General features: G+C 68.7%; 1 protein-coding gene across 1 annotated transcript in view; it reads right to left on the bottom strand.

Moving 5' to 3' along the window:
• LOC133758228 (maestro heat-like repeat family member 5) overlaps nucleotides 1–13,962 on the bottom strand; it is a 17,236-nt gene continuing 3,274 nt past the window's right edge. The window contains exons 3-17 of the mRNA XM_062189410.1: nucleotides 13,588–13,723; nucleotides 13,371–13,465; nucleotides 12,605–12,754; nucleotides 12,204–12,358; nucleotides 11,589–11,733; nucleotides 10,584–10,768; nucleotides 9,941–10,078; nucleotides 9,722–9,833; nucleotides 9,467–9,610; nucleotides 9,089–9,265; nucleotides 8,351–8,506; nucleotides 3,395–3,517; nucleotides 1,248–1,350; nucleotides 377–451; nucleotides 1–98 (exon numbers count right to left, since the gene is read on the bottom strand). Coding sequence (XP_062045394.1) covers nucleotides 1–98; nucleotides 377–451; nucleotides 1,248–1,350; nucleotides 3,395–3,517; nucleotides 8,351–8,506; nucleotides 9,089–9,265; nucleotides 9,467–9,610; nucleotides 9,722–9,833; nucleotides 9,941–10,078; nucleotides 10,584–10,768; nucleotides 11,589–11,733; nucleotides 12,204–12,358; nucleotides 12,605–12,754; nucleotides 13,371–13,465; nucleotides 13,588–13,723 — 1,992 coding nt within the window. The remainder of the gene's footprint in view (nucleotides 99–376; nucleotides 452–1,247; nucleotides 1,351–3,394; nucleotides 3,518–8,350; nucleotides 8,507–9,088; nucleotides 9,266–9,466; nucleotides 9,611–9,721; nucleotides 9,834–9,940; nucleotides 10,079–10,583; nucleotides 10,769–11,588; nucleotides 11,734–12,203; nucleotides 12,359–12,604; nucleotides 12,755–13,370; nucleotides 13,466–13,587; nucleotides 13,724–13,962) is intronic.

The raw sequence follows: 13,962 nt of genomic DNA, 5'->3' as shown, positions 1-13,962 counted from the left end.
TCAGGTCACACTGCGGGACAGCTCCTTTATGTCCTCCAGGAAGTTCCGGTAGAACCTGCGGCTCGCCGGGTCCCGGTCCTGCTCCAGGGGCTCCAAGTCTGCGCACAGGACCCGGGCTCAGTCTAGCCAGTCTGAGGGGGCGGGGCCTGTCGTGGAGGCGGGTCCTGGCTGCGGGAGGCGGTGCCTGGCTGAGGGGGGCGGGGCCTGTCGTGGAGACTGGGCCTGCATGCGGGGGCGGGGCTTGGCCGCGGGGGGGGGGGCTGGCTGAGGGGGCGGGGCCTGTCCTGGAATCGGGCTGAGAGAAACAGGGCCTGGCTGAGGGGCGGGGCCTAGCTGAGGGAGGCGGGGCCTGGCTGAGGGGGGCGGGCCCACGTACAACTCCTGACGACGGGCAGGTCGCCCTTCCTCATGTAGAAGCAGAGCTCTGGGAAGTAGTCCTGCAGCAGGGCCCCTGCAGGGCGGGGGCGGGGCCGCTGCTGAGGCTGGGGGTGGGGCGGGGGGGGCCTAGGGGTAGGGGCGGGGGCGGGGCTGCTGCTGAGGCTGGGGGCGGGGGCAGGGCCGCTGCTGAGGCTGGGGGTGGGGGGGGCCCTAGGGGTGGGGTGAGGGCGGGGCCGCTGCTGAGGCTGGGGGTGGGGGCGGGGGGGCCCTAGGGGTAGGGGCGGGGGCGGGGCCGCTGCTGAGGCTGGGGGTGAGGGCGGGGGGCCCTAGGGGTGGGGTGAGGGCGGGGCCGCTGCTGAGGCTGGGGGCGGGGGCGGGGCCGCTGCTGAGGCTGGGGGTGGGGGCGGGGGGCCCTAGGGGTAGGGGTGAGGGCGGGCCCCTGCTGAGGCTGGGGGTAGGGGCGGGGGGGGGGGGGGGCCCTAGGGGTAGGGGTGGGGGCGGGGCCGCTGCTGAGGCTGGGGGTGGGGGCGGGGGGCCCTAGGGGTAGGGGGTAGGGGCAGGGCTGCTGCTGAGGCTGGGGGCGGGGTGGGGCCACTGCTGAGGTTGAGAGTGGGGGCGGGGGGGGGGGGCTGGGGGGGGGGCTGGGCCGCTGCTGAGGCTGGGGGAGGGGGCGGGGGGCCCTAGGGGTAGGGGTGGGGGCGGGGCCTCTGCTGAGGCTGGGGGCGGGGCGGGCCCCTGTGTGGGTGGCAGGGCCTCTGCTGAGGCTGGGGCTGCAGGCCCCCATCTGTCCCTCGCCCCGCCCTCTGCAGGGGTCCCGGGGACTGAGCTTGGCCTGAGCAGTGGAGGCGCGGGAGCTGCGGAGCGCCCACCGATGAACTTCATGGCGGCCAGCTTCAGGGCCCTGTGTGGGCTCCTCAGGTAGACCAGGGCCTGCAGCAGGAACTGGGGGTACTTGCCAAAGTTGCTCTCCACCTGCGGGCAGACGTAGGGCCAGGCTGCGGCCCGGCCGGGGTGGGGGTGCGCAGGGAGGAGCTGGCTCACACTGTCCCCAGTGAGGCCCCTCCCGTGCCTGCCCCCAGCCCACCCTGCCCAGCTGCACACGGGGCAGCAGCCCGGGCGAGGAGCCGGCCAGCAGCCTCGGGGCCTCGCTGCTTGTCCAGGGAACCTGAGGGTAGAGGCGGCCTGGAGGAGCTGGGGGGCAGCACCTGAGCCTCCGTGGAGGCCCCGCAGCTCCTTAGCCGCTCTGACTGCTGGTCTGAGCCTGTTCCCACCACCACCAGCTCTAGTGAGTGCATCCCTGGGCCCCCAGCCCGTTCTCTCCCAGAGACCCCAGGCCACGCCCAGCAGGAGGGGGGGACCTGCGTGTTGGGAATCTCAGTGGCATAGGACAGCGGGCGGCGGGCGTCTGGGGAAGACCCCTGAGTCACCGTCCGGGCTCCTCCCCCAGCACCGCCCACCGCCCGCTCCCTGCAGGCAGCACCCATGTCTTGGAGGGAGGGGGAACAGGAAGGGCCCAGAACATTCTAACAGCGCCAGGAATAACAGTGCTCAAAGGAAGAGATTCCGCTTAAAGGGTGGTGTTGGGGACCGCGGCACTGAGCGGCCATCTCCCTGGCCGAGACAGCACCTCGGCAGGCTGTCCAGGGACGGGGACTTGGAAGAGGTGGCTGGGACGAGGCCACCCAGGTGGGCGAGAGTCCGCAGAGAAGGGCAGCTCCACGAGGCAGCTGGGCCCAGGGACGGAGGCTGGCTCTGCCCGCGCCCCCCTCCCCCGGCCTCCAGGGCTCAGCCAGGGGACAGAGGCAAGGGCTGAGCCGCCCGCGGAGGGAGAGCACGCTTGGCGTGCGGGTGGACGCGGGCACTGGTGACGAGATAAGGGGCAGAGGCAGGGCTGCGGGAAGGCACCCAGCACCGTGTCCCTACAGCGCGGCCAGCCAGGCAGGCCCCTCACGGCCCTCCCCGCAGGATGCCCGGCGGCCGGGGCGGGAAGCCCAGCTTCTAGCCCACGTGACCCACCCCGGAGCGCCAGCACTGCAGGGGCGGGGGCCTCAGCCACCCTGGAAGCAGGGGCAGGGGAAAGGCTGGGGGGGGGCTGGAGGGGGGCACCCATGCGGCCGCAGGGGACGGAGCGCCCCACGGTCCCCTGTGCAGGCCCGCGGCGGCGTCCCCCCTCAGTCGGCAAACCAGGGCCCTGATGAAGCACACACGTGTGCAGCAAGTGTGCCAAGTCGGGAGTGCCCCGCGCCCCCTCCTCCCTGCGCCCTCCGCTGTGCGCGGGTGAGCTGTCCCAGCCACGGCAGCGTGAAGCGGCCTGTTCGGTGCTGTAAACGCGGCTTGCTCACGACGTGAACGCCAGCAGTAAACCAGGTGTGAGACCAAGCCTTGCCTGTGCCCCTCCACGCCCAGAGACGCCCAGCGCGGGGCAGCCCTGGCGACAGCCGCCCCCACCCGTCCTGAGCAGAGGCGGGCCACGCTCCGGCCCCCAGGTCCAGGCCAGGCCCCCGCCCTCGCCCAGGCCTGGAAATGGGGCTGGGCGGAGCCCGAGGAGGAGGGGCAGGGGCCCTGGTCCTGGGTGGGCGGGCTCCCCGCGGAGCTGCGTCTGTTTCCGCTCTTCACTGAGAGCCCAGAGATCCAGGGTGGCTCCACCCTGGCCAGAGACAGGTCCTGTGCAGGCCCGGGTGCCCAGAGAAAGCCCCAGGGGACAGCGCCTGCAGGGTGTCCCAGGACACCCCAGGAAGCTCTCGCCCGTGGACAATGGGAGCTCGCGCGGGAGGGACAGCACCCGGGACCATGGCGCTGCCGTGAGAACGGTGGCAGCTGGAGGGCCTGGGCCTTTCCCAGGGGCTCTGGAATCCAAAGTGTCCTCTCCTGCCTGCCGGGGGCCTCAGAGGCGCAGGCCGGGTCCCTGGGGACGGAGCTCCTGGAAAAGCAGGGCGCTGCCCCCTCCCCACCCCCGCCACGGGCTCGGGTGACCACGCACGCCGCCCGCCCGCCCTCCCAGAGGCCCGCGCCTTACCATGTAGACGAAAATGTCATTCTCGGCGCCCGGGCCGTGGCCCCACGCCAGCTTGCCGAACAGCTCCTTCCGGAACTCCCACTTGAGCAGGAGGGCGCAGCGCAGGAGCGTGGACTTGGACTTCTGTGGGCCGCACGGAGAGGCCACTCACCCACGTGTGCCTGTCTGCCTCCCACGGGCACACCCACACCCGGCAGCTGCCTGCTTCCCCCAGGAAGGCCCCCAGGGTCCCAGGACCTCGGGGTGCAGCCGTTTGGGGGTGACTGAGAAGCAATGGGGCCGTGCGTTGGGCCCTGACCCTGCACACACATGGCGTCCTTGGAGGAGGGGAGGAGACGACCACGTGAGGACGTGGAGGGGCCTGCCCCGGCCACGGGAGGACAGAGGGACATCTGCCTGGCCACATGAGGACAGGGGGGCCTCCGCCCAGCCACAGGAGGACAGAGGGGCCTCCCCCACCCCGGTCACGGAAGGACAGAGGGACATCTGCCTGGCCACATGAGGATGGGGGGCCTCCGCCCAGCCACAGGAGGACAGAGGGGTCTCCCCCCAGGCCACGGGAGGACAGAGGGGCCTCCCCCACCCTGGCCACAGGAGGACGCGGAGGGTCCTCCCCCTGCCCATGCCTGTACCTTGGGCCTGCAGCCTCCAGGGCTGGTGAGCACCTGGTCGGGGGCCTGGGGCAGGAGACCCTGGCAGCCCAGAGCCAAGTTCCCACTTCTCATTTCCAGAGCCCCCAGCCTCCCCGAGTCACCCACCCAGTGCTCCGCCCCAACACCACCCCAGGCTCTGCCTACAGCAGGCGCTTGATACGTGCCAGGGACAGAAACAGACGGAGAGCACCCTCTGCCCCCCACCCCTGCTGAGCCAGCCTCCCCCAACCTGTGCCCGTCTGTGCAGGGAGCACCCTCTGCCCCCCACCTCTGCCGAGCCAGCCTCCCCCCATCTGTGCCGTCTGTGCAGGGAGCACTCTCTGCCTGCCCTCCGTGGGAGGCGATGAGAGTCCGCAGAGCTTCCCCTGTTGCTGGTGCTTCTGTGACCCGGACAGATTCTGTCTCCCACAGCTGCCCCCTTGGTGCCTCAACCACCTCCTCCCCTTGAACATCGCTGGAACCCTCAGTCTCTCTACCGTAGCTACATTCTGCCCTGCGCTGGCCTCCCGCACATCCATCCATCAATCCGTCCACTCCCACATCACCAAAGCATCCGTTTGTCCATTCTCCATCCACTTACCCATCTAACCGTCCAGACAGACCCATGCACCCACCAGTCCATCCATCCACCCACCCATCTGTCCACACACACGCCCATGCATCCATCAATCAGGTCAGCTAGCCACCCACCCATCCATCCATCCACCCAAAACCCCACCCTCCATCCATTCACCCACCCACCACCTACTCATACATCCACCCACTCATTCATCCATCCACCCACCCATCCACTCATCCAGCAACCTACGTATCCATCCATCCACTCACCCACCAGTCCATCCATCCACTCACCCACCAGTTCATCCACCCACTCACCCACCGGTCCATCCACCCACTCACCCACCGGTCCATCCACCCACTCTCCCACCGGTCCATCCACCCACTCACCCACCGGTCCATCCACCCGCTCTCCCACCGGTCCATCCATCCGCTCTCCCACCAGTCCATCCATCCGCTCTCCCACCGGTCCATCCATCCACTCACCCATCAGTCCATCCATCCACTCACCCACCAGTCCATCCATCCACTCACCCACCAGTCCATCCACCCACTCACCCACCGGTCCATCCATCCGCTCTCCCACCAGTCCATCCACCCGCTCACCCACCAGTCCATCCACCCGCTCACCCACCGGTCCATCCACCCACTCACCCACTGGTCCATCCACCCACTCACCCACCGGTCCATCCACCCACTCTCCCACCGGTCCATCCATCCGCTCTCCCACCGGTCCATCCATCCGCTCTCCCACCGGTCCATCCATCCGCTCTCCCACCGGTCCATCCATCCGCTCTCCCACCGGTCCATCCATCCGCTCTCCCACCGGTCCATCCATCCACTCACCCACCGGTCCATCCATCCACTCACCCACCAGTCCATCCATCCACTCACCCACCAGTCCAGGCATCCACTCACCCACCAGTCCATCCATCCGCTCTCCCACCAGTCCATCCATCCGCTCTCCCACCAGTCCATCCATCCGCTCACCCACCAGTCCATCCATCCACTCTCCCACCAGTCCATCCATCCGCTCACCCACCAGTCCATCCACCCACTCTCCCACCAGTCCATCCACCCGCTCACCCACCAGTCCATCCATCCGCTCACCCACCAGTCCATCCATCCGCTCACCCACCAGTCCATCCATCCGCTCACCCACCAGTCCATCCACCCGCTCACCCACCAGTCCATCCATCCGCTCACCCACCGGTCCATCCACCCACTCTCCCACCAGTCCATCCACCCGCTCTCCCACAAGTCCATCCACCCGCTCACCCACCAGTCCATCCACCCGCTCTCCCACCAGTCCATCCACCCCCTCACCCACCAGTCCATCCACCCCCTCACCCACCAGTCCAGGCATCCGCTCACCCACCAGTCCATCACTCACCCACCAGTCCATCCATCCAGTCACCCACCAGTCCATCCATCCACTCTCCCACCGGTCCATCTATCCACTCACCCACCGGTCCATCCACCCACTCACCCACCGGTCCATCCACCCACTCACCCACCGGTCCATCCACCCACTCACCCACCGGTCCATCCATCCGCTCTCCCACCGGTCCATCCATCCGCTCTCCCACCGGTCCATCCATCCGCTCTCCCACCGGTCCATCCATCCGCTCTCCCACCGGTCCATCCATCCGCTCTCCCACCGGTCCATCCATCCGCTCTCCCACCGGTCCATCCATCCGCTCTCCCACCGGTCCATCCATCCGCTCACCCATCGGTCCATCCATCCACTCACCCACCGGTCCATCCATCCACTCACCCACCAGTCCATCCATCCACTCACCCACCAGTCCAGGCATCCACTCACCCACCAGTCCATCCATCCGCTCTCCCACCAGTCCATCCATCCGCTCTCCCACCAGTCCATCCATCCGCTCACCCACCAGTCCATCCATCCACTCTCCCACCAGTCCATCCATCCGCTCACCCACCAGTCCATCCACCCACTCTCCCACCAGTCCATCCACCCGCTCACCCACCAGTCCATCCATCCGCTCACCCACCAGTCCATCCATCCGCTCACCCACCAGTCCATCCATCCGCTCACCCACCAGTCCATCCACCCGCTCACCCACCAGTCCATCCATCCGCTCACCCACCGGTCCATCCACCCACTCTCCCACCAGTCCATCCACCCGCTCTCCCACAAGTCCATCCACCCGCTCACCCACCAGTCCATCCACCCGCTCTCCCACCAGTCCATCCACCCCCTCACCCACCAGTCCATCCACCCCTCACCCACCAGTCCAGGCATCCGCTCACCCACCAGTCCATCACTCACCCACCAGTCCATCCATCCAGTCACCCACCAGTCCATCCATCCACTCTCCCACCGGTCCATCTATCCACTCACCCACCGGTCCATCCACCCACTCACCCACCGGTCCATCCACCCACTCACCCACCGGTCCATCCACCCACTCACCCACCGGTCCATCCATCCACTCTCCCACCGGTCCATCCATCCGCTCTCCCACCGGTCCATCCATCCACTCACCCACCAGTCCATCCATCCACTCACCCACCAGTCCATCCACCCACTCACCCACCGGTCCATCCATCCGCTCTCCCACCAGTCCATCCACCCACTCACCCACCAGTCCATCCATCCACTCACCCACCAGTCCATCCACCCACTCACCCACCGGTCCATCCATCCGCTCTCCCACCGGTCCATCCATCCACTCACCCACCAGTCCATCCACCCGCTCTCCCACCAGTCCATCCATCCGCTCTCCCACCAGTCCAGGCATCCGCTCACCCACCAGTCCATCCACCCACTCACCCACCAGTCCATCCATCCGCTCTCCCACCGGTCCATCCATCCACTCTCCCACCAGTCCATCCATCCACTCACCCACAAGTCCAGGCATCCACTCACCCATTCTCCATCCACACACACCCATGCTCCCACCAGTCCATCCGTCCATGCACTCATCCATCCATCTGTCCACACACACGCACAACCATGCATCCATCAGTTCAGTGTGCTAGCCACTCTCCCCCACCGTCCATCCACCCAACACTCATCCATCTATCCATTCGTCCATCCATTCACCCACCCACCCACCAACTCATACACCCACTCACTCATTCATCCATCCACCTACCATCCACTCATCCAGCAACCTACATATCCACCCGTGGGGGCCAGAGGCCTGGGTAAAGTAGGGGCTAACACTGCAGGAATGGACCACACAGAGCACAGCACCTAGGGCTGCCAGCCGGCTTCCCAGAGGGTCTCCCTGTGGAGGCCAGGACTCCCCGTGGAGGCTGGAGCCCGTGTGACAGAGCTGAGGGCTCCAGGGCCACCCCAGGGATCCGCTGGGGGCATGAGACCCGCCCCCGCCCAGGGCTGGAGGTGCTCTGCAGCTGGATGCTTTTCCACAGGGCACGGTAGAAGCAGGAGTGACCCCGCGGGCCAGGCTCCCAATGCTGGGCTCCTGTGTCAGAAGGGGGGGTGGGGGGTGGTGCCCAGGCCAGCGAGGCCCCCAAGGTTCTGGGGACGCCAACAGGCGGGGATGGGGAACCTTGGGGGGCGAGTGTAGCTCCGGGACGGCCACTCAGACCGGGCCTCTGCTTTTCTCCTGCGTGGCCAGGCCTGCCCCTTGCCCGGCCCAGGCAGCCACTCCAGGAGGGCAGCCGAGCCCTGGCCTCTGCTCTCTGGGGCTGCCCAGGCCACTGCCCAGCAAGGGGCCTTCCCCACCTCGCCGGGACCCGCGCTCACCGCGGCCACGGCGGGGCAGGGGTCAGCCATGTGCAAGAGCAGGGGCACCACGGCCTGGAAGGCGAGGGTCTTGAACACCTGCCGGAACTTCCTGCTGCCGCTGTCTATGACATCTCCAAACAGGAAGATGGCCTCGCTGCGCACCTCCTCCCGCTCCTGGGGGACAGGCGGCCACACCTGGAGCCCCTGCCTTGGCCCCCGCCCGCACCCCCACCCCCCACCCCCACTCCTCCCTGGCTTCTCTCCAGCCCGGGAGGCGGCCCCACGCCGGCCCCAGCACCCTCTCCTCTGCCCAGAGTCGGGGTGGTCTCACGCCCCCAGTGCGGGCGGCTGCCGCTGCTGTGGACATTACTGCCCTGATCCGGAACAGGCCTCACGTGTTCATCACCCCCAAAACCATTCACCCCACCCCCGGCTTGCCCAAGGGTCTGTTTAAGCCAGGAGCCATGGCCCTGCTCCCCTGCCCAGCGCCCCGCCGCCCCTCCCCAGGTGGGGACTGAGCGTGGTGAAGCCCAGGCTTTCAAGGCCATGGCCAGCGAGTGGGTGGAGCCTCCTTGCCCTGGGCGGAGCCTTGCTTTCCCAGACCAGGGCAGAAGGCATTCCTCTGGCCAGTGGGCCTGGGCAGCACTGCGCAGGTGCACGTCGGCCAGAGGCGCCCTGGGGCGGCCAGGGACGCCGGTGCAGGTGGTGCTGGCCCCCGCTGCCCTGTCCGGCGGCCGCCCGGGCCCGGCTGCTCACGTCCTCGAACAAGGACAGCAGGTGCTGGGCGAGCTTGATGCTGGCAGAGCCGGCGCCCTGCAGGCCCAGGCGGTGCAGGATGTCGCCCAGGATCTCCATCAGGCCTGTGAGATCCTTGGTGTCCGGCCGCAGGAAGCTGTCCAGCAGCCCGGCCAGCTGGTTCCGCAGCAGGAACACCTGCGGGAGACCCCGGACTCACGCTCCTGCCCCTGCCGCTTGCAGCTCGGCGGGGGCAGGGCAGAGGCGAGGCCTGGGACCCCAGCCCTCGGGGACAAAGGACACGCCGGCCCTGCCCTCCCTGCTGGCTGGAGCTGAGGGAGCACCCACATGTGGCCTCCGCCCAGGGGCGCCATGGGACGCCCGCAGCTCCTCTCTCACCTTTTTGGGGTGCATGGTGGTGCTGCTGAGGCCCTTGAGGCTCATGGCCCGCACCAGCTGGTTGCCGTGGCCCAGGCCCAGGCTCAGGAGGATGTCCATCTTCTTCCGGGATGCGTGCTGGAAGACCTCCGCGCTGTTGAGGAACTGGGGAGGGGCGCAGCCCCAGGCAGATCTCAGATGAGCTGGGTGAGGAGGAGGCGGAGGGGCGTCCAGTTCCCCGAGGCTGGCCGGGGCAACGGTGGGGGAGGGGCTGACCTCCGTGAGGAGGAGGATGGCCACCACGTTGTCTCGCTCCTCCATGCTCTTCAGGGAGATGACCACCTGGCCCAGGACAGCCTTGACCTCACAGTCATACTGCACCATGGCCCTGTGGGCGAGAAGCGGCCGGGGGGAGGCCTGGCCTGCACCCTGCACCCTGGAGCTGCGGGGGAGGGGGAGCCTGGGGAGAGGGTACCTGGGCTCACGGCGGCTCACCTGGCCAAGAGGCTCACTCCCTCCGCGTAGGTGTCCAGGCGCTCCAGGAGCGCCCAGCCCTGCAGCAGCTGGATGTAGGCGAAGACCTCCCAGTAGCTGGTGGTCCAGAAGAGGCCCTTCAGGGCCTCCAGGCACGTCCTGGGGCAGGTGCAGGGGCTGGCGAGGCTGCCACCTTGTGGCGCCCCTCCCCTGCTCCCCTGGGCCCCTAGCAGGTAACCCAGGGCTTTTTTCCTCGGATGTGTGGGAAGGGCTGCAGGGAGGGGAGGGTTGGGGTCCTGGGGGCACAGGGAGAGGATGGTGGGGTCTGGGGTACAAGGAGAGGATGGTGGGGTCCAGGGGTCCAGGGGGAAGAGGGTAGGGTCTGGAGGTGCAGGGAGAGGGGGCTGGGGTCCTGGGGGCACAGGAAGAGGATGGTTGGGGTCCTGGGGGCACAGGAAGAGGAGGATGAGGTCTGGGGGTGCAGGGAGGGGAGGATGGGGTCCTGGGATTGCAGGGAGAGGGGGCTGGGGTCGGGGGGTGCAGGGAGAGGGGGCTGGGGTCTGGGGGTGCAGGGAGAGGGGGCTGGGGTCCTGGGATTGCAGGGAGAGGGGGCTGGGGTCGAGGGGTGCAGGGAGAGGGGGCTGGGGTCCGGCGGGCCTCCCACCTGAAGGGGCTGAGGGGCTTGCTGTCCAGGCTGTCCTCCTGGAAGTCGGCCACGTCCTCCACCACACCCAGCTCGAACAGGTAGTGCAGCTGGGTGAGCAGCCCCAGGAGGATGCCCGCGAAGGCCCAGTGGATGGTTCGCCTGTACTCCTGGGTGTACAGGAGCTCATAGATGGTGCCCAGGGCCTGCAGTGGGCCACAGGGCGGTGCTCAGGGGCCTGGCCACACAGCCACACCTGACTCCTCTTGCCTCCTCCCCCACCCCCACACACAGCAGCCCAGGCACAGGGCCAGGAGCCCCCTGCCCTACACCCGGGCTGGTGGCCACACTGCTGGCACGCTTTCACCGGCCCTCACCATCGACTCCAGGTGCTCTTCCTGGTGGGGTCTGGGTGGGGGGTGCAGGCTGCCCCCAGTCCTGTGGGCTTCCTGTGCCAGCTGCAGGAGTCTGTGACCAGCGCTGACCCCAACAGCCACTCCTCAGGGCTGGGCTAACCTGCCCTGGCTCTTGCCACCACCAATTCTCGTGAGTCCTGTGGTCACCATGTCCCCTGCCCAGCTGGTCCCTGGAGGCAGCATGGCACTCACTGCCCCTCCCTCACCCCAGGGCCCACTTTGCATGGTGCATTGCTAACAGGGTCACTCCTGAGTCAGATCCTTCCGTGGCCACGCCCACTGACCACAGCCCGCAGGGCCTGCCTTCGCTGCCCCCCAGCCCCCTGCTGCCCTCTCGGGGAGCAGGTCAGGTTTACGGCCACAAGGGCCATCTCCTGCCTCCTCGTGTGTGCCCAAGAGGCGCCGCTGTCAGCAGGGGGCCTTGGTGTACGTGTCGTGGCCGGGCGTGACAGGGTTGGGCGCCCACGGAGCCACGCGCTGATGGCAGCTGGGAGGCCCCGAACCAGGTGCCTGGGGAGCCTGTGTGTGCAGGACAGGGGTTAGGTGAGGACAGCACTCGGCCATCCTGGGGTCCCCCTGGGTCCCTGCAGGGGCTCAGGGTGCGGCTCACCAGCAGGGAGATGAGCTGGGTCTGGGGGCTGGGTCGGGTGAGCCCCCTGGGGGGGCGCAACTTAAGTTTCATGTAGAGCAGAGTTATGACCTTGCAGGCCAGCTGGTGGTTGGCGGCCAGGGCCTGCCACAGGGGCAAGGTCCTCCTGCAGAGACAGGCGGTCCTGTGTCAGCCGGCCCCACTGCACACAGGGGCTCCCCGACCCCCGGTGGCCACCAGCGGGCCCCTGGGTGAAGACCCGCATGCCCTGATGTGTCAGCCGTCAGCAGGGCGGCGGGCGAGCCCTACTGCCCATCCTCCACCTGCACTTGCCTCCCACCCTCTGCCAGGGGACCCTGAGCAAGCTGCCCCTGAGAGTGAGGGGTGGGGCAGAGCCAGGGTCGCTGGTGGGCGGTGCACCCCAGCGGAGCCTGCACAGCCCTGCCCTCGGGCTCCTGGCCGCTTTCTCCGCCCGCTCCCAGCACGCGGTGCTGCTGGCCCTTGGTCCTGCGAGAGCTGGTGGGTCTGGGGCTCTGGGCAGCTGGGGAGTCACTGTGTGGCGTGCAGGGCCCCCGCTGACTGGTGGCCGGGTGACAGCCATCCACCTGCAGGTGGTGGGCTGGGTGAAAGACCTGCCTCTCCGAGGGGTGGCACAGGGATAGCACCACCTCGACCGTCTCCTGTGGGTGCTGGGTGCCCAGAACCGTCACGGCCTTCATCGCGTCCTGCTGCACGTGTGGCAGCGGGATGTGGGGCAGCTGCTGGAACAGGTTGTTCAGGACCTCCGCCACCTGCCAGGCAGGGCCAAGGGGCCGGGGGGGGGGGGGGCCTCAGACAGGCCCCTGCCTGGCCGCGTGCTGCTGCCTCCCGGAGGTCCCCCCCCAACCTCGCCGCCCCGCGTGGCCCTGCCCTGGCTCCTGCTGGGCGTGGGGCAGTGCCGGCAGGGCGGACTCCGGCCTGTCCCCGCCCAGGGCCCGCAAGGCGGCAGCAGCAGGTGGAGGACGGAGCTGTGGCCGCCCCAGGTGCCCCGGGCCCACCTGCTCCGGCTTGAGGCCCGGCTCCTCAAACATCAGCAGGAGGAGCTTGGAGGCCAGGTCGCAGCTCAGGCGGCTGTGGCTGCACAGGCCGGGCAGCAGCGTCAGTACCAGCTGCGTGTGCTGGGCCACGGTCAGGTCCCGCTCGAAGGCCTGTGCCGAGGGGAGGGGCCCAGGGGTCCCGCCGTGCTCAGCAGTGCGCTGGGGCTCTTACCCAGGCCCCTCTGCACCTGAACACCTGAGCACAGACCCTGTCCCCCGGGGACCCCTCGGGCGGCCACGGCCCTCGCCCACTGGTGGGAAGTGTGCCCGCCACAGGCCCACAGCTGCCCCCTCGGGAGAAGTGCCCTGGGGACCATGGGAGCCAGCAGCCCACCCCGGAGCTTGGGGGCTCCGTGCAGTCCAGGGCTGGCAGGGCAGTGGGCGGGGCAGGCTGAAGACCCCCTTACTGCCCAGCTCCTCCCTCCCCCGCGCCCAAGGCCCCTCCATCTCTCATGAGCCCCCTGACTGCAGGCTCTGGAGCCCCCAGCTCCTGGCCCGAGTGCCCCTCCGTGAGGCGGTGGGAAACAGCGCGGCAAGGGTGGCTGGCTTTCCCAAGGTCACCACAATCCAATCCCTCAACTCCCAGAGCAGTGCAGGGGAGGCGGGGCCTGTCCCAGCACCCAGGAGAGGCTGCAGGGAGGAGAGGAGTCCGGGAGCCCGGGGCCCTGGGCAGGTGCTTAGGGGCGCAGATGTGAGGTGCCCTCCCCAGCCAGCCCGAGGGCCTCACCTTCACGGCGCTGTAGAGTTTCACCTCCCAGTCTCTGCTCGCCCGAATTTCACTTTGCTTCAGTTTACTGAGACGCATGGACGCCGCCATCCTCCCTGCTGTGACATGCCGGGGGGGGGGGGGGGGGGGGGCTGGAGTGACCCCTCCCCCGCCGCTGGGGCAGCCCAGCGCTCCGAGCAGGAGCGAGGCCCCCCACGCCCCCCGTGCCCCCGCTCACCCCTCTGCAGGACGGTGAGCTGCAGCAGGAGGGTCACGCACTGCTGGGAGTACTTCCGGGTCGCCTCCTCCATGTCGCGCCACAGCAGGGTCAGCAGGCCGACGTGGCGGCCCAGCGCGGAGGGCACGGCCCCTTCCTGCCAAGGGCGGCACCATGAGCACGGCCGGGGCTGCCCCCAGGCGTCCTCGGCGCTGTCCCCCCCAGGTGCCGGCCCGCGGCCCCTGCGGCAGGTCCCGGCGGCAGGCCCACCGCCGTTTTCCTTGGCTGGCAAACTGATCCCGGGGCTTTTCCAGCTCAAAGAGTGGATTCTGTTCGTCTCCAAAACCTGCATTCGGCTCTTTTTAAAGAGCTGGCCTTTATCTGTCGGCGCTTCCT

The sequence above is a fragment of the Lepus europaeus genome, chromosome 4, assembly GCF_033115175.1.
Source record: "Lepus europaeus isolate LE1 chromosome 4, mLepTim1.pri, whole genome shotgun sequence".
NCBI lineage: Eukaryota > Metazoa > Chordata > Mammalia > Lagomorpha > Leporidae > Lepus > Lepus europaeus.
Note: the sequence above shows the minus strand (reverse complement) of the source record. Positions and strands in the feature narration are given on the sequence as shown.